This window comes from Tupaia chinensis, unplaced genomic scaffold (assembly GCF_000334495.1).
Source record: "Tupaia chinensis unplaced genomic scaffold, TupChi_1.0 Scaffold000511_1, whole genome shotgun sequence".
Lineage (NCBI taxonomy): Eukaryota > Metazoa > Chordata > Mammalia > Scandentia > Tupaiidae > Tupaia > Tupaia belangeri.
The window spans coordinates 1,719,281-1,740,426 of NW_006160024.1; the positions used below are offsets into that span (position 1 = coordinate 1,719,281).

The 21,146-nt window shown below is 46.4% G+C and overlaps 1 protein-coding gene across 1 annotated transcript in view; it reads left to right on the top strand.

The window, feature by feature from the left end:
- The first annotated feature begins 6 nt into the window (after positions 1-6).
- The window catches only part of MERTK (MER proto-oncogene, tyrosine kinase), a 140,833-nt gene continuing 119,693 nt past the window's right edge, over positions 7-21,146 (top strand). The window contains exon 1 of the mRNA XM_006156649.2: positions 7-161. Coding sequence (XP_006156711.1) covers positions 104-161 — 58 coding nt within the window. The 5' untranslated portion in view covers positions 7-103. The remainder of the gene's footprint in view (positions 162-21,146) is intronic.

The following is a 21,146-nucleotide window of genomic DNA, read 5'->3' on the forward strand; positions in this document are numbered from 1 at the left end:
GCTCAGACACTCCGGCGCTGGCCGCTCTCGGTCGGCGACAGAGCAAGTTCTGGGCGCTCATCTGTCGGTCGGTCCAGAGAGTTTTCGGGTCCGCGGCCCCGGGATGGGGCTGGCCTCGCTGTCACCACTGGGACTCTTCCTCTCCGCTCTCTGGAGTGGAGGTGAGTGTGCGGGTCGCGAGGAGGGGGCAGGAGGGGGCTGCAGGCTCGCGATCTGGAGCTCGGGGAGGGAGCGCGCCAGCGCCGACCCTGGCGTGCCTGGTGGCTGGGCAAGTTTGCAAACATTCTCCCTCCTCCCGGCGGCGCGGGGATGGGGCACGGGGCAGCCCACCCATCCGCTGGCCGTGGCTCCTCCAAGGGGCCGACAAGGCACCCAGGCTCTGTCGTGGCTGCGTGTCCTGGTGGAGCCAGCCGTAGGTGGACACTGAGGGCGCTCCTTTACCACGGAGAAGGAAAACGAGCTCGGCCGGGCGCGCTGCAAACCCTGACGTTTTAAGTTTTTGGCCAGAAGGAATGTGGATCATAGGTCTAGTCTGTAATACGCCGAGAAGTTCCCTCTACACCGCGCTGCGTGGTTGTGCCCAGCTCTGGCAGCCTCAGACTCGGTCTCCCGAGGGACAGACGCCCGGCGAGCGAGCTAGCCAGCAGGCTGCAGGAACTGGAGTCGCAGTTCGGGTTTCGTGGCCGACCCAGGCCGGCCGGCCATCCAGGCTGATGCCACTGGGCCCTTGGCGCTCCTTGCAGAGGCACCCGGGAAAGGGGAGCATTCTTCCCACCCCTGTTACAGCAGAACAGAACTTCCTGTGCTTGGGCAGTTAACTTGGGTTTCTTATCTGGATTCAGCCAGTGTGGACACAGGCATTTCAGTGTAAGAGACTGGACCTGGTAAGTAGAGGCAAGTGAGGCTGTTCCTTCTGCTTCCGCAGGGGCTGGAGGGAGGGTCAGTGATAGCAGATGGCCAGTTTGATCAAAGACACACTCTTGTGGAAGCTGAGAAATGTACTGGGCTTTATCCAAATAAAAAAATCAGGAAAAGAAAAGAGAGTGCTAAATAAATACATCCAGGTATTTACCCTTAGTGAGACGATTTCTATTTTCATTCCGCAAGTGGTTTTTGTCTCTTTTGACCATGAATGTGCTTGACTCATTTTCACACGCTACATGGTCAGCCTTTTTTCTTCTTTTTCTGCTACAGGACATGTGAGCTGGCCTGAGAGAGACAGACAGAGAGAGGGAGAGGGAGAGGGAGAGAAAGTGAGAAACCATCCCTCCTCTAGGGACACATCCATCTGAAGTTCTGGCCACGCTCACACACACCTGGAGTAGTTTTTGTTTGTTTATGTTTTAGGTTTTTGACACAGAGCACCTACATTCACAGAAGAAAGACAGAGAGAGGGAAAGTGAGAAATCATCCCGCAGGGAGGATGGTCACACTGCAATCCCTTCTCCTTTATTCTCTTTTCGGGATTTTGGGCATGCATGCACACAGGTTTTTTAAGTCCCACATCTAGGACTCGAACTGTATAGTCCACCATGTAGTTTCCAGCCACTTTAACCACCATGCTAGCTGGCTGCCCTAGTCAGGAAAGATTTTTTTTAAGAATGCTTGGAAAGGGACCAGCAGATGGAATAATGGTTATATCGCTGAATTCCTACATGGCTAAACACAGTTCGAGTCCCTCACACAGAGATTTGAAACCCATGCCAGAAGCATGTGCATTCAGGCATAGAATTCCTGGAGAAGACTGGATTGCAGCATGGCCATGCCCCCTGGGGGGTGATTTCTCTGTCTCTCTGTCTCTTCAGCAAGCCCACACACCCTATAGCTAAACTCCCCCCTCCCCCCCAAAAAAAGAAGGCTTGGAAAGTTCAACTTATAGTCAATGAACTTGGTTTTTTTCCTTGTAGATTTTTCATTTGAAAGCTTAATTGCTCAAATGAAAAATTCTTCAACAGAGCACATTACACATTAAGTTATATAAGCAATTTATAATTTTGGGCAACAGCAATTTGAAACAATCAAGAGCCAAACCAAGCAAAGAACTGAAGCAGTTCTGTTCTCTGCAGTCCCCCAGCCCTCAAAAATTCCTCAGCATTTCTGCCAGACTCATTTATCATAATCTGCTGCAAAGCTGTTATGTTTTGCTACTAGTAAAGGCTAGCTGTAAATAGTCTTGGAGATAGTAAACATGATAAAAAGAAAAAAGAGATAAAGAGAGAGAAAGAAAAGTAATGGGAACAAGAGTTTCTGTGTAAAATATTTTCAAAATAGATATTTTTATTTTTTATAATTTTTTCTTACAATTTTTTAGAAGTTGTAATAAAGAGCTTTTGTAGCTGCCAAGTCAGCTTGAGTCAGAGAATCATAAAAGGTCTTCTAAAATCCACCCAGCAGGAGAATGAAAAGTTTCTCCAGTTTTTCTTTGACCTTTTGCTTTTCATCTTGAAATTTACCTGCGAAATGACCAACAGCATTCCACCTCACCTTGTGAAAAACCTAAAGTGAGGTTCTCCCTGGCAACAGTAGAACAGAGGTAAGAGGGCTATAGGAAGAGATTAAAAATGGCCACGAGGAGCCGGCAGGTGGCGTGGTGGTTAAGGGCACTGAACGCCCACATGGCCAACTGTGGTTTGAGTCCCGGACCTGGAGGCTTGCTTTCTCACTTTCTCTCCTCTCTCTCTTCCTCTCTGTTCCTCTCTGGTCAAATTTAAATAAATAAATAAAGTTAAATAAAATAATTATTTTTTAAAAAATGCCATGAGACTTTTGACCTAGTTTGAAGAGTTTCCTATTGCATTCAGTGAGCCTGAGTGGTGTTTTAACCAGAAAGGACAGAGAGGCAATATGTGGCTGTATATAGACTCCACAATGTAGAGGAATGGACCCAAAAATATAAGCATAATTTTTTTTTTTTAATTTGACAGAGAGACAGAGAGAGAGAAAGTGAGAAGGCAAACCACCAGGTTTGAGACTCGAACCACAGTCAGCCCTGTGGAAGTCCATCGCCCTTAACTATCACACCACGTGCTGACCCCTAAGCATCATTTTTAACCCAAGAATCATCCTCTGCCCCAAACACAAGCACAAACACCATCTCACAAAGACTTGCACACACAGAACTAGAACTTCATGTCAGGGATTTCCAGTCCTTTCCTCCTGCTCATTCTCTGATGGGGGTGCTAGTGAGCAGCAAAATGAATGTAAGATGACTCTCCAGAGGGCCAGGGAGATGGTGAAGGAGCAGACATCTGAAAAGTAGATAAAAATGAAGGCGTTATGAGGAGTTGGCCCATGATGAAGTTGGGTGTGCAGGTAAGAGCTGGCTTTTAAAATGTTTTAATGTTGGACCAGTACGGGGAGTGGTGGTTGAGGTGGCTTAATCCCACATGTTCAACTGTGTGGTTCAAATCCCAGACCCCATGGCCTGAAAAACACATTGAGTGCATGTGCGTGTGTGCACAAAATCCTGAGAGGAAGGACCAGCAGTTGGCGTAATAACTATGTCTCTGGACTCCCAGGTAGTCCACTGAGGTTCAAGTCCTGGACCCGGTGGCTTAAACTCACACCAGGCACATGTGTGTGTGTGCCGAAGATCCCAAGAGGAGAATGGAGCTGAAGGGATTGCAGTGTGGCCATCCCCCCTGGGAGGTGATTTCTCGCTTTCTGTCTCTCTGTCTCTCTCTGTCTTTCTGGTGAGCGCATGTGCCCTATAGCAAAAAAAAAAAAAAAAAAAAAAAAAAACTGAATGGGGAATGGAGGGGGGAATATCTTCCTTGAGGTATTAAAAAAAAAAGGTGGCCCACCCCCTCCTCCTCCGTGGGGGGGGGGGGGTTCTCCCTTTGTCACTTTCTCTCTCTCTCTTTCTCTCTCTCTCTCTCTCTGGCAAGCACACACACCCTATAGCAAAGAACTAAAAGAAAAAAAAAATTCTTCCATGTTAATGCTTGTTCCCAATTTTATAACATATATTTCATTTTGTAGTCATTTTCCCAGGGAGAACTTTAAGTTGTTCTGTTGCTTATGGACTTTATTATAATGACCTCAAATGCTTTTTGGAAGTAAGCAGGGTACATTTTAGTGAATAAGGAGATGATTTTAAAAAGTTATTCTGGGGGCTAGCAGAGGGCATGGTGCCGCCTTTGCAGTCTCTATTCCCTCCTGCTGGAATTTTCCCCCCAAATCTCCACATGCTAGTAGTCCCTTTGCATTTCAACTCAGATGTTACCCTGAAAGGCCTGTCTTCACCAACATGCCTGGCCAAAGCTACCCAGACAGCCTTGGACTCCCACATGACCAACCGTGGTTTGAGTCTGGGACCCGGTGGCTTGCTTTCTCACTTTCTCTCTCTTTCTCTTTCTCTGTCTCTTTCTGTCTCCTCTCATGAGCCCATGTGCCATATAGCAAATTAAATAATAATAGTAAATAAGATTAAATAAATAATTCCTTTTAAAAAGAGGTTATTCTGACCCATTCCCCCATTTTCTTACTGTCAGAGGACATCTGCTTTCACTAGAAAGAAAGAGAAAGAGAAAGAAAGCAGCTCCTAAGGAACCATGACCATGCCCCAGTCTTTTTTCCTCCACTTCTTTTTTTTTTTTTGGAGAGGTTTTCGCTATAAGGCGCGTGCGCTCGCCAGACAGACAGAGAGAGACATAGAGACAGAAAGCGAGAAATCATCCCCCACAGGGGATGGTCACGCCCCAATTCCTTCTCCTCCATTCTCCTCTCGGGATCTTGGGCACACACGCACGCACACGTGCCCGGCATGAGTTTTAAGCCACCGGGTCCGGGATGCAAACCACGGTCTACTACGTGGGAGTCCAGCAACATAGCCATTACGCTAACTGCTGGTTCCCTCCTCCTCTTCTTCATCCTGTCAGGATTTGGGGCGTGCATGCCCACGTGACCAGTGTGCTTTTCAAGCTGCCAGGCTGGGATTTAAACCATGGCGGATCATGTGGGATCTCACTCCCTATCACAGCAGTTAACTGCTGCGCTATGGGGCCTGCCCAATGAACATGTCTTCTGTTTGTTTTGTTTTTGTTTTTAAGACCGATTTTTGCTCTAGGGCATGTGTGCTTGCCAGAGAGACAGAAAAGAAGAAATCACACACACCCCCCTCCGAGGGGATGGCCACACCGCCATCCCTCTTCCATTCTTCTCTCGGGATTTTGGGCACGCAAGTGCACATGCCCAGCATAAGTTTCAAGTAGCCAGGTCTGGGACTTGAATTGCAGTCAGCCATGTGGGAGTCTAACAACATAGCCATTATGCCATCTGCTGGTCTCCCAAGGATTATGTTTTAAAATCCTGTTTTCTGAAATAATTCCTAGATAGTCCTGGGAGAGGACTAGTGAATTACTGCTCAGTGTGGACAGTGAAGAGCTTGACTCTTCTGGTGCCCACGACTTGAGAACCTGCTACTAGGGACTGTGAACACACGTGTGCCGCAGCTGCTTTGTGCGTAGTACCAGAGTAAGACTCTGAAAACGAAATGGATTCCCTTTCGTTACCAGAGTTTGTTCAGACTCACAGCCCCCATCCTTGTCTTTAACTCATTCCTCATCACCTCCCCCTTGTTCCCACTGCCCCAACACCTGTGCCTTCTTTCTAGGACTTGAGCGGCCTTTGCAGTCTCTATTCCCTCCGGCTGGAATTTTCTTCCCAAATCACATGCTAGTAGTTCCTTTTCATTTCAACTCAGATGTTACCCTCAAAGGCCTGTCTTCACCAACATGCCCAGTCAAAGCTACCCAGACAGCCCCCACTGTTAAAGTCTATTAACTTTAATCTCCTGATAACATTTATCACTGCCTGATTGGGTCTTACTTACTCTTCCCTTTATTCGGTGTTTTCCACTGTGTCCTCTCCTCTCCTCAGGGTCAGCTCATGCTCGCGGGGCATTGTCTTGTCCACTGCTAGCTCAGTGTGACCAATTCCGGTCCTCAGTGCTTATCTACGGATGGCATGAAAGAGCCAAGCTCTCTGTCTCCACAGGTGCCCTCACCCCGTCCTCCCGCTACTGGCTTGTCCAGAAACAAAATCGCTGAAGCTCTCGTACTGCTGTGACTGGGACTGCCAAAAAAAAAAAAGTCTTATTTCACTGTGATGCCAAATTGATTTCATTACTAGAGAAGTTAAGGAATTAAAAAAGATAGTTTTTTTATACTATACAGACATACTTTATAGTCCCCTAACTAATCCAACTAGAAAAAAAAAAAAACTTTTTTCATGTTAGAAAAAAACAGTTTCATGGGATCAGCAGATGGCGTAATGGTTATGTCGCTTGACTCCCACATAGTTAACTGCGACTCGAGTCCTGGACCCAGCAACTTAAAACTCATGTTCCGTGCATGTGTACCCAAGACTCCAAAGAGAGTATGGAGAAGAGACTGTGGTGTGACCATCTCCCCTGGGGGGAGGGGGTGATTTCTCACTTTCTGTCTCTCTGTCTCTCTAGTGAGCAAGTACACTATAACAAAAATCTCTCTTAAAAAAAAAAGTACGAAACACACTTTAGTTTTTTAAATTTTACCAGAGGGACTGTTCACTGACTGCTGGAAAGAGACAGAGAGAGAAAGAGAATGCACACCCGTTGAGGCATGGGCACCCTGCAGACATAATCCCTTCTGGATCCAGCTTGTTCTTCAGCTGCTGGGTCCAGGACTTGAACCACATAGTTGGCCATGTGGGATCCAACCACTTAACACCAAGCCAAAGCTGGCACCTAAAAAACAGTTTCATAGCTCCCAGTGGGGGGAAGGGGCAGGCTGCCCTGAGTGCCTTGACTTGGGCCTGTTGTCACTAGTTGGTTGGTACACATCTTAGCAGGAAGTCCATTACAAAACCGAAGAAAAATAAAAGGGTTTGCCTCTGCTTCTGGGGCAGGAATGAAAGTGGTAACGGGGCATGACCTCTGAGCATCTGGGAGGTGGTGGTGAACGCTCAGGCCCTCCAGTTCCTGGATGGTACCCTGGGACCGCAGATCTATTAGGATAAGCCGGCAAATGCCACATGTCTAGCTGTTAGTACCAGTGATTCCTCTCCCTTCATCCAAACCCAAGTGTTTGTTTTAGACAAAAGGTGTTGGGGGAATGTGTTGCTTTTCGTACTGAAATGTATCCTCAGTAGATCCTGGAATTACGAGGGCAGACTGGCCATCCCTCCGTTGTTCATAGTGCTTGGTCAAGGGGCCGTGGAGTGCTGAAGTCCTCTGCAGCAGCTCTTTCAGATTTTGTTGCCCAGCGATTCTGCTAGAAAAACCTACGAGGACCAAGCAGTTCTCTCCTGAGGCCAGGCCTGCCCTGACTGCCATTCCCCTCCTGTCCTCGCCCTTCCCCACCCCCAAACCTTCACTTGTTGAGTTTGGACTTAACACAGGACAGGAATAGCTTCCTGTCATGTGCCTCTCAGGAAAGTATAAAAGTGAAGTCCAATTCCTGCTCAACTTTTCCCATGTATCTCTACTCCGAAGTGGTGTTTTTGTTTTTGTTTTATTTCTAGAGAGTGTGTGTGCTTGCCAGAAACAGGGAGAGGCAGAGAGAACATAACCTCAGTGGAGGGTGGCCACAGTGTCATCCTTTTTCCTTCATCTTGTCAGGATCTTGAGCACACAATGCACACGAACCCAGCAGATTTTTCAAGCCACCAATGCTGGGATTTGAACTGCGGTCAGCCCTGTAGGATTCAGCTCCACTGTATGGTGCTTAACTACTGTGCTGCTAGGCCAGCCCTTATCCCTTATTGCTTTTGTATTTGCTTTATCTGAGCATTTCAAGGTACCATAATTCTTTTTTGACAGCTCAATCTAAGTTTTCCAGTGAAGTCTTTTGGCTGCTTCGGAGAGGAAATGAGGTTTTGTTTCCTAGTGCCCACATTCAAGTGCATATGAGAAGGGTGGTCTTAGAAGTGGGAGGGCACCGGGGGTCCCAAGTGCACTCCTGGCTCCCGAAGCTTGCGGCCTGGTGGCATGGGCCTGCTGAGCCCTCAGCTGCCCTGGGAAGGAAGAAGCTCTGACTCCTCTCTAGCACGCTGGGCATTGGCTCACCCCTGACAGAGCGAAACCTGGTCTCTTTCTTCACTCCTTCTTTGTTCCCATCCACCTGCTTCCAGCCAAAATGCTAAAAATGCAGCCTAGCAGGGATGGAGAATTTCATTGGATCTGAGCCCCTCTTGAAGCGCAGGAATACTCAAATACCTGCTAGCTGGCACTTTCTCCCTTCTAGGCCTCAGTTTTATTTGTCCAAACCATGGCTGTTAAATTTGGTAGATTATTAACCACAGCAAGGGCCCAGGTCTTCCCCTTTGTGGTGACTTACCACTGGGTCACCCTGCCTTCTCTCATCTCTGGGCCCCTGTCAGGCAAGAGCATCCAGGGACACCGCCCACTTGGGAAGTTCTGGGCTGCCGTGATCCAGCTCACCTTCTCAGGACCTAGTATTTTTAAGTGCTAAAGGAAGAGTGATTGTGTCTTGAACATTCTTGAGAAACCTTCACTCAGTTCTAAAGCATTTATTACTATCCTTCTTGCCTATTTTATCCACCATCAGTGCTGCTTTTCCTCAATGGTAAATGGATTTTCTGTAATCCTTGGGGTGGAAGGGTAGGAGAAGGGGTAAAGAGTGAGGGGGGGGGAGCAAGAGAACAGATATAGTGGGGAGTTCTTCAAAAAGTTCATGGAGGGCGGCAGGTGACATGATGGTTAAGGGCGCTGGACTCCTACATGCCCGACCGGAATTCGAGTCCCAGACCTGGCAGCTTGCGTTTTCACTTTCTCTCTGTCTTTTTCTCACTCTGTCCCTCTCTGGTCAAATTAAAATAAACCAACAAACAAACAAAAAACAGAAGTAAATACAAAATTAAATACAAAAATGTTCATAGGAAAATGCACATTCTTTAAAAAATGCGTGGAATGGAGGACCAGCAGTTGGCATAATGGCTATGTCGCTGGACTCCCACAGTTCGAATCCTGCACCTGGCGGCTTAAACTCACACAGGGTGCGTGTGTGTGCCTGTCCAAGATCCCGAGAGGAGAATGGAGATGAGATTGCCATGTGGCCATCCCCCCATGGGGAGTGACTTCTCGCTTTCTGCCTCTCTGTCTCTCTCTGTCTTTCTGGCAAGCACACGTGCCCTATAGCAAAAACCTCTCCAAGGGGTGGGGGGGGGGAGAAAAATGCATGGATTTCAGATGTGTTTTGGCACTAAAGTAAACTCTTATTTTAATTCCATTTTCCATATGCTTTTAGAAGACTCCTCATATTGGCTTTCTGTTTGGACCAAGATCATATATGAGAGTTTTACAGCAAAAGCTAAGCATATTCAAGAAATGCATGATCGGAGAAAACCCATTTCATCTCATAAGCTCCGTGCATGGACTTTCGTGGCAGCACATCTTATGCTGTGTATTTTCCAACCTGTGTCTTCCAGATATTTTGCTGTCTAGTGAATAGGGTTGAGTCCTGGCCCCAGCAAAATCTGATTTGGTTGCTGCCCTACCCAGGGTCTTTTAGGGAAGGGGCCCATCCTCAGGACATAGGTCCCAGGTTGGCACTTAATTAGGCAAATGCTTTCTGACAGTTCCCTGTGTTTATGTAATCTGCTTGTTCTTTGGGGCTCTGGTTACCTCAGCATTCAGGGACAGTAAACATCTTAGAATTTGCCTCAGCTGTGGCCTTGCCTCTCATTAGATACACAAAGGAAAGCCTTGTTTATTTTTGAGAAGGGATTGTTTTGCTATTTTAAGCCTCAGGGCCTTCTTGTTAAAGGTAGCAATAGCAAACTGGCTTCATTATGAATTTGAAAATGATCACTTTCACCAGTAAGAACAGCCTGTCTTAGTGGAGAATATTAGACCGGAGACTCAAACTTGCTTAAACTTGTTCTCTGTCACTGCGCTACTTGGGAAATTCACAGTGAGGTGATAAATATTCATGGCCTCCAAAGTGTTGCCCGGATCTGGAAGCTGGTTTTCCACTTGCTACAGTTTATGGCAGGCTTCCTCCACACAGGAAGCGAGACTGGGCCGTTAAGCCTTTGTACAATTCTGGCTCATGATATGAAGATTTCTTGATGAAAGCAATGGTCTTTGGAAATTTGGGAGCAAAGGAAAAAAAAGGATGTTGGTTAGATTTAGCATTAGTTTAAAAATAACTACTTTGAGAGTTTAAAAGTGTAAATTCTTTTTTTTTTTTTTTTAAGTTTTTTGCCATAAGGTGCATGCACTTGCCGGAAAGGAGAGAGGAAGTGAGAGGGAAAATGAAAAATCACCCCGAGGGGATGGCTGTGTCACAATTCCTTCCGCATCCTCCTGGGATTTTGGGCTCTCATGCACTCACACCCGGAGTGATTCTCAAGTCACCAGTTCCAAAACTTGAGCCCTGGGTTGGCCATGTGGGATCCAGTGCCCCAATTACAATGCCACCTGCTGGCCCCAAGGTATAAATTTTCATCTCCCTTTTGATATTAACATGCAGGGACACCTGGGGTGAGGTGCCTCATCTTCCTAAAACTCCAAATGCCCATTTGCCAACTGGGAAAACAGATAGATGATTCTGGGGCCTCTTCTGGGCATTCCACCTAAAAGGGAGAAATAGGGGTGGAGACACTGCCTTCACATGAGTGTGACCCCTTTGCCCCGTGCCCAACCTAGGTAAGACTACCCCCTAGGCATAACCCTAGAGGTGCGCACACTGTTTCTTAAAAAATAAATTGTGCTGGGCCAGCCAGGTGGCGTTGTGGTTAAGGTGATTGGATCCTACATGGCTGACTGCAATTTGAGTCCTGGACACAGCAGCTTGAAAAACACGCTGGGTGTATGTTCATGTGTGCTCAAAATTCCTAGAGCAAAATGGAGGAGGAAGGATTGCAGCATGGCCACTCCCCTGGGGGATGATTTCTCACCACCCCCCAACCCCCCATCTCTCTGGCAAGCACATGTCACCTATAGCAAAAACTTTTAAAAATGTGTTCACTCTCTGCCACCGGTACTATGTGTGTCTCCCTGAAGTATCCTTCCAGCTCTGTCTGGAGCAGTAGAGTAGTCTGGAACTACAGAGGCATGTTTCTGAGAATACTAGACCTCCCCAAACAAATGATATGACCTCTTCCTGTCAAATCTTAATTGATGCTGGGAGCATGGAGTCTTCTGTTCTAGGAGGCGATGGGATGAGCTAAATCTTTTGGAGGTTCATGAAGTGGGCATGTCCCTTCAAGGAACTAGCAGGATCTTCAGGCCCCAGAGCAATAATGTCACTTTAAAAAGTTAATTCGTGGGGCTAGCAAGTGGCAGGTGGTTGAGTTGCAGGACTCCCACATGGCTGACCATGGTTCGAGCCCTGGACCTCGTGGCTTGCTTTCTCATCTGTCTCTCTCTGGTGAATACATGTGGCCTATAGCAAATTAAATAATAACAGTAAGTAAAATTAAAAATAAACTATTCTTTTAAAAAGTCAGTCCATTCAATATTATGATGCAACTTTATGTTTGGAAATTTAAAAAAAATTGTGGTATGCATTGCAGAATGTATAGCTAAGTATTTTGGCTGGGAGTATAAGGAAGAAGCTATTCATGACAGGGGTTTTCAACTAAAATGTGCTTTAAAAGGATATTTATAAATTTCTTCCATGAGCAGGGAGGCGCCCCTGAAAGGGTCTCCATGCCATGATACATCCCCAGCTTCAGCTAGCTCAGATCATGTACATGTGCCTTGGGAAGCCCCAAGACTTGAACTGAGGACCTTCCTATGTGGGTCCAGTTGTATTACCACTACACCACTGTTCTAAAAGGTATGCTTTAGAACCATCTAGGAAACTTTTTCAAAACACAGAAGCCCAGACCCCACATGGGGCCTATGACCGCAGTCTTTGGGAATGTAGCCTCTGGGCCATTCTGTGCCACATTTCTCAATAACGCTCCATTAATGCAGCATGTCTGGCTCTTAGGTAGGGAAGGGGAGCCTGTCCACATCCTGCCTTCTCCAGGAGGATTATGTATCAGAACCTGGCCACTGAGGATAGGAATGAAGGAATCACACTCATCCCTATAAGGTCTTAGCCAGGGTGAGAACTGCAACTACAGGCTGGATGAGTCCTCAAGCCAAGTACCCATCTGATTTTAAGGTGTGCAGGTGGAAGGACAGTGCAGCTTCCTTCCACGAGCCATATCAGTTAGAGATACTATTATTCTAATTAGGAGGGCCAGATAGGAAACACAATTGATCATCAAAAAAATTCATGGAAAATGTCTATTATGACATGGGTTTCAATTTTTGGCATACCTAAATAAACTTTTACTTTAATTTCATTTTTCTACAAACTTTTAGAAATGACTTATATAAAGAAAGGCCTTTCCTTTTTTACCTTTACATGTTTTATCTTCACCTACTCGTCATTTTCTTCTGTATGTTTTTTAAAGTCTGTTTATTTTACTCCTAATAGAGAGTATGTGTACCTGCACAAAAGAGAGAGAGGAATAAGCACCCTCGAGGGGGTCTCATCACCCCATGACCCCTCTTCCCCAGCCCTTCTGCTCCTCAGGATCTTGGACACACACGTGCCCAGTGTGTTTTCCAGCCTGCCTAGGGATCTGAACCTGCAATAGACCACGTGGCTCCCAGCATCACAGTTCACTTTGCTTCTGATTCTGCCAAGTAACTTGCTATGTGCATGTTATAAGATTTTTATATACATACTGTGCTTTCTTCACTTTGCTTTTTTACTTTGTGTAAAGTTTGCTAGATACATTTGGGTTGAAAAGTATAGCCCTAGTTCATATTATATTCATAGGCAAATATGTGAATATACCTTGGTTTTATTTATCTAATCACCTTTAATTATTTTCTTTATTTATGATTGTGTGTGTGTGTGTGTGTGTGTGTGTGTATCTATGCACACACGTGTGTGCGCATGTGAGAGAGAGAGAGAGAGAGAGAGAGAGAGATAAGCACTCTCCACATGGTCTTGTCACATCGCAATTTCCTTCCTCCATCCTGCCATCCAATCAGATCTTGGACACTCATGTGCATGCCCTGTGTGTTTCAGGCTAACCAGGCCATGGTCACTACATGGAATCTAGCTTCTCCTAAGCAGTGTGATGCTACTGCATGATGTTGCTAGCTCTAATTAAACTTTTTCATTCTGAGATCATTTTTGATCTACATCCAATTTCTAATGAGTAATACAGAGATCCTATATACCCTTTAGCTAATTTTCCCCAACCAGTAACATCTTAGAAAACTATAGCACAATATCACAACAAAATATTGACCCCGTTATTTTGTGATTTTTGTTTTATTTCATTAGAGGGTTCTATACTCACTAGAGAAAAACAAAAAGGGGAGAAAGCACCTCCACTAGGGTGGTCACACCTTAGTCTCTAATCCAATTTCTCCATCAGGTCAGGATTTCGGGTGTGAATACATATAGGCCACACAGGGCCAGGATTTGGCTGGCCATGTGAAATCCAGCTCCCTTAACCATTAGGCTATAGGGCCAGCCCATGATTTCTATGTCTTCTTAGCAAATGAACTTTTCATTATTGTATAATGTACTTTTCTGCTCTTATAATTTTCTTTGCATTTAAATCTGCTTTATTTGATATTAATGTAGTTATCCTGTTTTTCTCTTGAATAATAGCTACATGATATGTCTTTTCCTATCCTTTTTTAATCAACTTGCTTTTATAATTTTATTTAGAATAAATTTCTTATAAACAGCAGATTGTTGGGTCATGTGTTTTAATCCACTCTACCAGTCTCTGTTAATAGTTGTTTTAGGGACCAGCAGATGGCATAGTGGTTACATCACTGAACTCCCACATAGTCAACCATGGTTCAAGTCCCAGACCGAATAGCTTAAAACTTACTCTGGGCCCGTGTGCATGCGTGCCCAAGATCCCAAGAGGAGAATGGAGAAGAAGGGATTTCTGTACAGCCATTCCTCCTGGGGGGTAATTTCTTGCTTCTTGTCTCTCTGTCTCTCCAGCAAGTGCACACTCCCTATAGCAAAAATCTCTCTTTAAAAAAAGGAAAAAAAAAGAAACACAGTTTCATTTTTTAGTTAAAAAAGTTATTTTAGATCATTTACATTTAATGTAATTATTTGATGTTAAGTGTAGCTCTTTTACCAGTTCAAGTGACCTGCAGAATTTCTACCTTCTTTTAAACCTCTGTACCTTCCCCTATTTAAAGCATGATTGTATTAAATATTTTCTCTTCATTTATAGAATCGCATCAGACCATATTATGTTTTATCACTGTGCCACCATCTGGCCCCTATGCATAGATTTTTCCATTATATGCATTTTTCATAAACTTTTTTAGGACCCTTTGTGTAATGTCCAGTGTTTCAGGTACTGTTAGTGAGAAGAATAGGGAAAAGTGTATTATATCTACTTTATTATTAGAGGGAATTCTTTGTCCTCTGTCACTTAGAGAGACTTAAAAAAAAAACCAAACTATCTTTATAGGTTTAGTTTTCCAGAAATAATCACATTGGTAAAAGAAAATAGTTTTTCTGGGCTGGCCCTCTTAGCATAGTGGATAGAGACAGTATATCAGGAGCCAGATTCCACGTGGCCAACAGTGGTTCAAATCTCAGTCCTAGGATTTGAAAAACATGCCAGACATCTGTGTGTGTGTGTGTGTGTGTGTGTGTGTGTGTGTGCCCCAAATCCTGACAGGATAGAGAAACAGGGAAGAAAAAAGATTGCAGTGTGGCCATGTTCCTTTGAAGGATGTGTGTGACTGTGCACATGTGAGTTCACTCTCTCTCAGTGTATACACTCTCAGGCAATGAAAGGGGAAAAACTACTAAAAGAAAATAAATTTTGGCGGCTCAGCAGGCAGCATGGTAGCTAAGGAGCTGGACCCCCACATGGCTGACTGCCCTGGACCTGGAGGCTTGAAAATCACACCAGGTGCATGTGTGTGCATGCCCCAAATCCTAAGAGGAGAATGGAGTTAAAGGGATTGAGATGTGGCCATCTCCTCTGGGGGGTGATTTTTAAATTTTCTTTCTTTCTGTCTCCCTGTTGAACTCACATGTCCTATGGCTAAAACTTAAAGTAAATAAATAAATAGTTTTCTTCCCCTTAAAAAATGGCTTTTTAGTTATAGGAATTCAGGTATTGGTGAACTGCAGGATACATTTGGGGGGTAACGTGATGGAAGAGTTAAACTTAGGCCCTGAGAGTCTCTCCAGGGTCTTGTGAAAGCTGCATCTGAGAATCAACTCCAGACCTCCAGGGGAGAAAGCTGCATTGGGCTCTTGTCCAGAAAGTGTTTGCCTCAAAGCCTTTCTGTGACAGTTGGCATTTTGCCAAAGAAGAAAGAAAAGAAAACACCTCCAATTAAGCAAACATTATATACTATTTCACTGCAAGGGGTGGAATGGTTTAAAGTCAGCCTAATTAGTTCCATGTGTTTGGCATTGGTAGTCCAGGCATGACTAGTTGCACCTCTGAAACAAGATGGATCAGATGTTTCAGGTTATGGAAATACTACTCCTTAGTGCATGTCTGCGCGTGTCAGGCTTTGTGCAGAGTGTGTTATATTGGAGTGTTCTCTTCTATGAGAAGTAGGTGTTACCTATCTGTCTTGACAGCTGAGGAGCCTAGAGTCTTGGATGGACAAGGAACATGCACAAGGTTATCTGGCCCCCAAGGGGTGAGCTGGGAGTTGCTGTTTTAACCATGCTTCTGTAGCCTTGTCCTCTCCTAAGACGCATACAAGTCAAATCTGAGCCTTCTGTGTGGGGATTCCTGAGCTCAAACCAGAATGATCAGGCACCAAACTCCCCACAGCAGTGATTCGTGCCCTAGATCTGTTCTTAGAGCAAGTGGCCTGACCCTGGCAGCCCTTTAGAATCACTAGAGCTTTTGGTGTTAAATGCCCACTCCGCACTCTAGCCCAATTTATTAAGCACTAAAAGGGATCTGATCGTTTGCCTGAAGAGTCTGAAATGCTGAGTTTGCGACCAGAGTGGGAGAGTCGCAAGAGGATGGTGAGGAGTCATGGATTCTAGAATGCTCTTTTCTGGTGGCAGAGGTGCCTCCTACAGAAGGAACAGGGGGCAGCATTCTGCTTGGGAAGCTTCTTTTGCAGAGCACTTCTACCAAGGAAAAAGTAAATACCGATGTCATCAAAAATGTGAGGGACCAGTTGAGGGGATTCTGAGGGGCCGTCTCAAGTCCTTTGGGGCCCTCTGGGCTTCCACTGCTGAAGTGTGTGCTCAAGGCCCAGGGGAGAGAGGCACACTATAGGGTTCTGCTATTTTATTTTATTTTATTTTATTTTATTTGTTTATTTATTTCCTCAAGCTGAAAGGAATGTACAGGACCAGAGGCAGTGGGAAAGTCTAATCAGCCTTCATGTTTTTGTTCAGAGGTCCTCCAAGTGAGGGCGCAGAGAGCTTGGACAGCTCACTGGTGCACTGGGCTTCCCAGCTGCCCCTCCAGTCTCACCTCACCCTGCCCTACGCCCCAGGAGGCCACCCACCTGTAGGACAGCAATGGATTAAATGGAGCTCTGGCTTGAGCTGAGTTCAGATCCATACATTTATTGCCGATCAGAAATCCAAGCATCCTGCTCCCCGCTGCCCCACTCCCGTCCCCTGCCACCCTATTCCAGCTGTGAAAAATCTGACCCTGCCGACACCTTATTTCAGAGGTGACATCACCTTCTTTCCTCTGTGCAGGCATCTCTGGGTTCCCACTGGGATTTTGGCTTTTCACCTCCTGTGGCCCCACAGCTGTGGCTTCTTGAGTACAGGCTTCTCCCAGTCACTCACTTCCCTTTCCCATGAGCCCTGGGCCCATTCTCTTCACCCCAACTTAAGGCCCACCACACGGATTTGGTTACAGGGCTTTGCTGCACTTGGTGCTAAAGGGACAGCCCAGGAGTCCCATTTTTGTCCCAGAATGGCCTTTTTTCCCCTTTAACTTTCTCTAGGAGGTCTGAAGGCATTCATTAAAGCAAAGTTAATGTTTACCATTTACAGTTCAGGCATGATCAATCAAGGTCAAGTGATTTCTTTTTCTTTTTAAAGTTTGCTTTATTCATGTTAGAGGGTACACGCGCGGATGCACATCAGAGAGAGCCCTCAACAATGTCGTGTCGTACCGCAGTCTCCGTTCTCCAGCCCTCTGACTTGTAAGGATCTCAAGCAGGTGTGTGCACCCAGCATGTTTTCAGGCCGGCCAGGGGCTCTGAAGCTGTGTCAGCAGGTGGTTTCTGACAGTTCAGTCTAGTATGCTACCACCTGTGCTCCCGAGCCTGGACTGGGGGTCCAGGTCAAGTGACTTCTGATGCAGGGTTACCTTTTTCCACTCTAAGTGTTGTTACTGTTTATTAATTTGGAATCCTCAGGTTTGCACAAAGTCAAACAATACTAAGTAGAAAATGTTTGTCTGATCTGAATTTGGCCTCAGATCGCTGTGGAGCATGGTGAGGAGTCCTTAACTGGGATGACAGGAAAGTCGTCAGGGACATCATTCAAATACCATATGGGAGATGCACACGGAATTAGGGAGAGGGACCAGCAGTTAGCTTAATGGCTTTGTCACTGGACTCCCATGTAGTCGACTGCAGTTCGAGTCCCGGACCCAGTGGCTTAAACTCACGCCAGGTGCGTGTGCATGCGTGCCCAAGATCCTGAGAGAAGAATGGAGGAGAAGGGATTGCAGCGTCGCCATCCCCCCTGGGGGGTTATTTCTCACTTTCTGTCTCTCTGTCTCTCTGTCTTTCTGGCGAGCACATGCGAAAACCTATAGCGAAAACCTCTCTGAAAAAAAAAAAAAAAAGAATTAGGGAGAGTGTTGGTCCCATCCTGGGTCTAGCCCTTTCCCCGAAGGAGTGTCAGTGGGGCACAGGGGTACTAGCATCAACAGGATTTCAGATCCAGAAGTCTCTCTGTAAACTACAAACCCACCTCAGAAAAAGGCCTTTGTGCTGCCGAATGTGTGTAGGGGGAGGGCGGGGCGGGGTGGGGAGAGTGCTTGACAGTAATTCCCACTGGCAGAAGGCCTGGAGAAGAAACCTCAGCGTGCTCGGGCAAAGCATATCCCCCAGGTGCCCTTGTGTGCTCCGCGTGCTCTGCAGAGTGGAGAGCAGAGCGCCTGGGAGAGCAAGGATGAGTCCTCTCTTGAAGCTGGCTCTGGGCCAGCTCATTTGGAGGCTGAGCTTTAGAGGGCTCAGCTGATGCTCCTGCCCTTTAGGTTGCTTGAGAAAGATCAGAAATACTGGGCTGTGGGTCCTGCAGCAAGCCCTTCAGGCCCACCCTCGCTCACCATCTTGGTGTAGAAGCTTCCCCTCTCTAGGTACCCAGGGTTTTAAAGCAGGCTGGTGGCACAAAACACCCAGAGTAGGGTCGGATATGACAGGGTCACTGGCCAGCACTCTCCGTCCTGCAGGGCTGCTGCCTCTTCTCACAGCTTGGAGGGAACCCAGGCCAAGGAGGCCACTGGCTGCCCCTCACTTCAAGCCTCCACTGCCCAAGACCTGCAGTTCCAGTACTGCTGTGGACTTTGCATCCTGGGCAGTGGTCACCAGGGTTTAAGAAAGTCTAAAGGAACTCACCTTAGGAAAGGCTCGTGGAGGCCAGCTCTAGGGAGACCGCAAGGTTCCCTTGAGCCCAGAACCCTTTCACATCACAAGCCTGAGGCGTATTTTTTCCTCTCACTTGGGGCTGGCTGTTGTGTTATGCCGGTATTTTCATTCTCCATGTGTCAGCCAAGGTCAACGTCATTATTAGATTCAGCCCTCATTCCCAAAGGCCTGGACCTGCTCAGCAATGCCTACATCAGCTGTGGCAGGCCAGCCTTCAGGTGCAAGCCAGCAAGAACCACAGTATGTGTGGCACGTGCTGGGGACCCAGCACACATCAGCTCCTACACCTCATCCGTGCCCCGGTTAGCCATGTCTCATCTCCACGTTGACTCCTGGGACCCTCTGCTGCTCCACTCCTGGGATAAATGTCCTTTTTCATCCCATTGGACTTATAACAAATCTTTTTATATATTTTTTTAGGTTTGTTATAGGGCATGTACCCTTCCTAGGGCAAGAGACAGAGTGAAAGTGAGAAATCACACCTTAAGAGGGCACTATGCTGTAATCCTTTCTCCTCCATTCTCCCCTCAGGACTTGGGGCATGCCTACACACGTGCTAGGTGTGTTTTTTTCAAGCTGCTGCTTCCAGGACTCCAACCAGGCAGTCAGCCATGTGGGATCCAGCCACCTTAACCTCCCTGCCACCTGGCTGGCTCACAGATCTTGAACCCAGAAGATGCTATATAAATTTGTCAGCAATCAAATCATTTTACCAACTTTTGGCCAAATTGTGGAGATGTTATTATGATTTTTTAAATCTTGTTCATTTATTTATTTATTTTTAGTTTGACCAGAGAAGGATAGATAGAGAGAGAGAAACAGTGAGAAAGCAAGCCGCTGGGCCTGGGACTCGAACTGCAGTTGGCTATGTGAGAGTCCAGCGTCCTTAACCACCACACCACTCACCAGCCCCTGGAGATATTATCTTTTAAGCTCCAAAGTAACTTTTTACACTCAAAAGTATTATGAGATGATGCTCATTTGGCAGCTCCCAACCTTAGTGACACCACCTGAGTGGGGGGCCTTGCCGTTTGTTTGTTCAGTTAACAATTTGTCTCAGAAAACTGAAAGTTATGCCCCAAATTGTCATCAGGGATTATCTTGCAAAATTAGGATTACAGAATGCTCTCCCATTTATACTAAATATGAGTCTACAAATGTTTGAAATTTTCACAACACACTTAGGTTGCCTTTCTCATTAGATCATTTAAATGTTGTTAAGTAAATTAAACAAATCAAAGAATGTTTTTGTTTCTCCCACTCCCACTTTTTATCGTTTAAGAAAGGGACATCTATTTCAAGGGGTAAAGGGAGTCACTTGGATACAACCCCTGCCTCCTTAGTGCTGTGGATCTCCATGAGTAGGAAGAACCGCAGATGAATGTCCCCATCCTGGAGCCAGAGGTGATTGCCATGGTTTCCACGTGTCCCTGAATAAACAGTGCACCCTTGAGGGGAGTCTGCAGCCAGAGCACTCCTAACTGCACATCAGAGCAAATGAAGGAGCTGGGTGGGATGCAGGGACTGAACCCCCACCCCCCATCCAAAGGGAACAGGCCCGCCCCTGTGAATAGGTTTACTTGACACGTGGGTGACAGGAGAGGCAAGGGCTCCTCTGGAGATACCCCTGGCCGCCCCACCCAGTAGAATAAAAGCGCTCTCATCACAGCGCATTTGTCTGTCTGGATGACCAGGCTTAAGGCCAGCCCATGGCTGTCCCACATAGCCCCTCCTCCGAAACACAGAGGGCCCTGTACCCACACACCCACGACCACAGGCAAAGGAAAAGCCATGAGCCTTCCTTGGATTTTTATTTTTTAAGTTTGCTTATATTCTTTCTTTCTTAAAAGAGAATGAAAGCAAGAGGAAGAGAAACAGGCACCTTTCACAGGGTCTGGTCACACCATGATCCCCTTTCCCGAGCCCTGCAACTATTTGAGATCTCAGGCACACACCTGGTGTGTTTCAGGTCAACTCGGGATCCAGACCCACCGTCATCCATGTGTTTTCCAGCACTGCAGGATGCTGCTGCCCTTACCTCCAAGGCTGGGCCTTCCTAAGTTCTTATAGTAAAAGCTTGTGGCCTCCACTGGCATTTATCCCAACACCCTAAAGAGCCAGTCCCCAAATGCAACAACCATAAGAGCCAATCTGAGTTCTGGCACAGGAGGGAGAGCTGTAGGGGAAGCGCTCCGGGAGCTCTGGCCTCTGGATGGGGTGTATCCTGTGCAGTCCAGAGTGGCTGGGCAGGGAAGAAGCTGGAGGAAGAATAACCAGATCTCTGCCCTCTGCCCCCAGGTCTCCTGCTTGTACCCTCCACTAGCCAGTTAAGTACTTAGCTGAATACTTCATGTCTGGAGACCTCTCTGAGTACACTGGGCATGCACTGGGCCTGTGATCTGGGACCCCTTGGGGCTGAGTGGCAGTGCCAAAACCCTATTGGGGGTATTGTCTCTTTCTGTCTTGCTCATGGAATAAATAAATAAATACACATTTTTAAAAATAATTATTTTATTTAACTTTATTTATTTATTAATTTGAC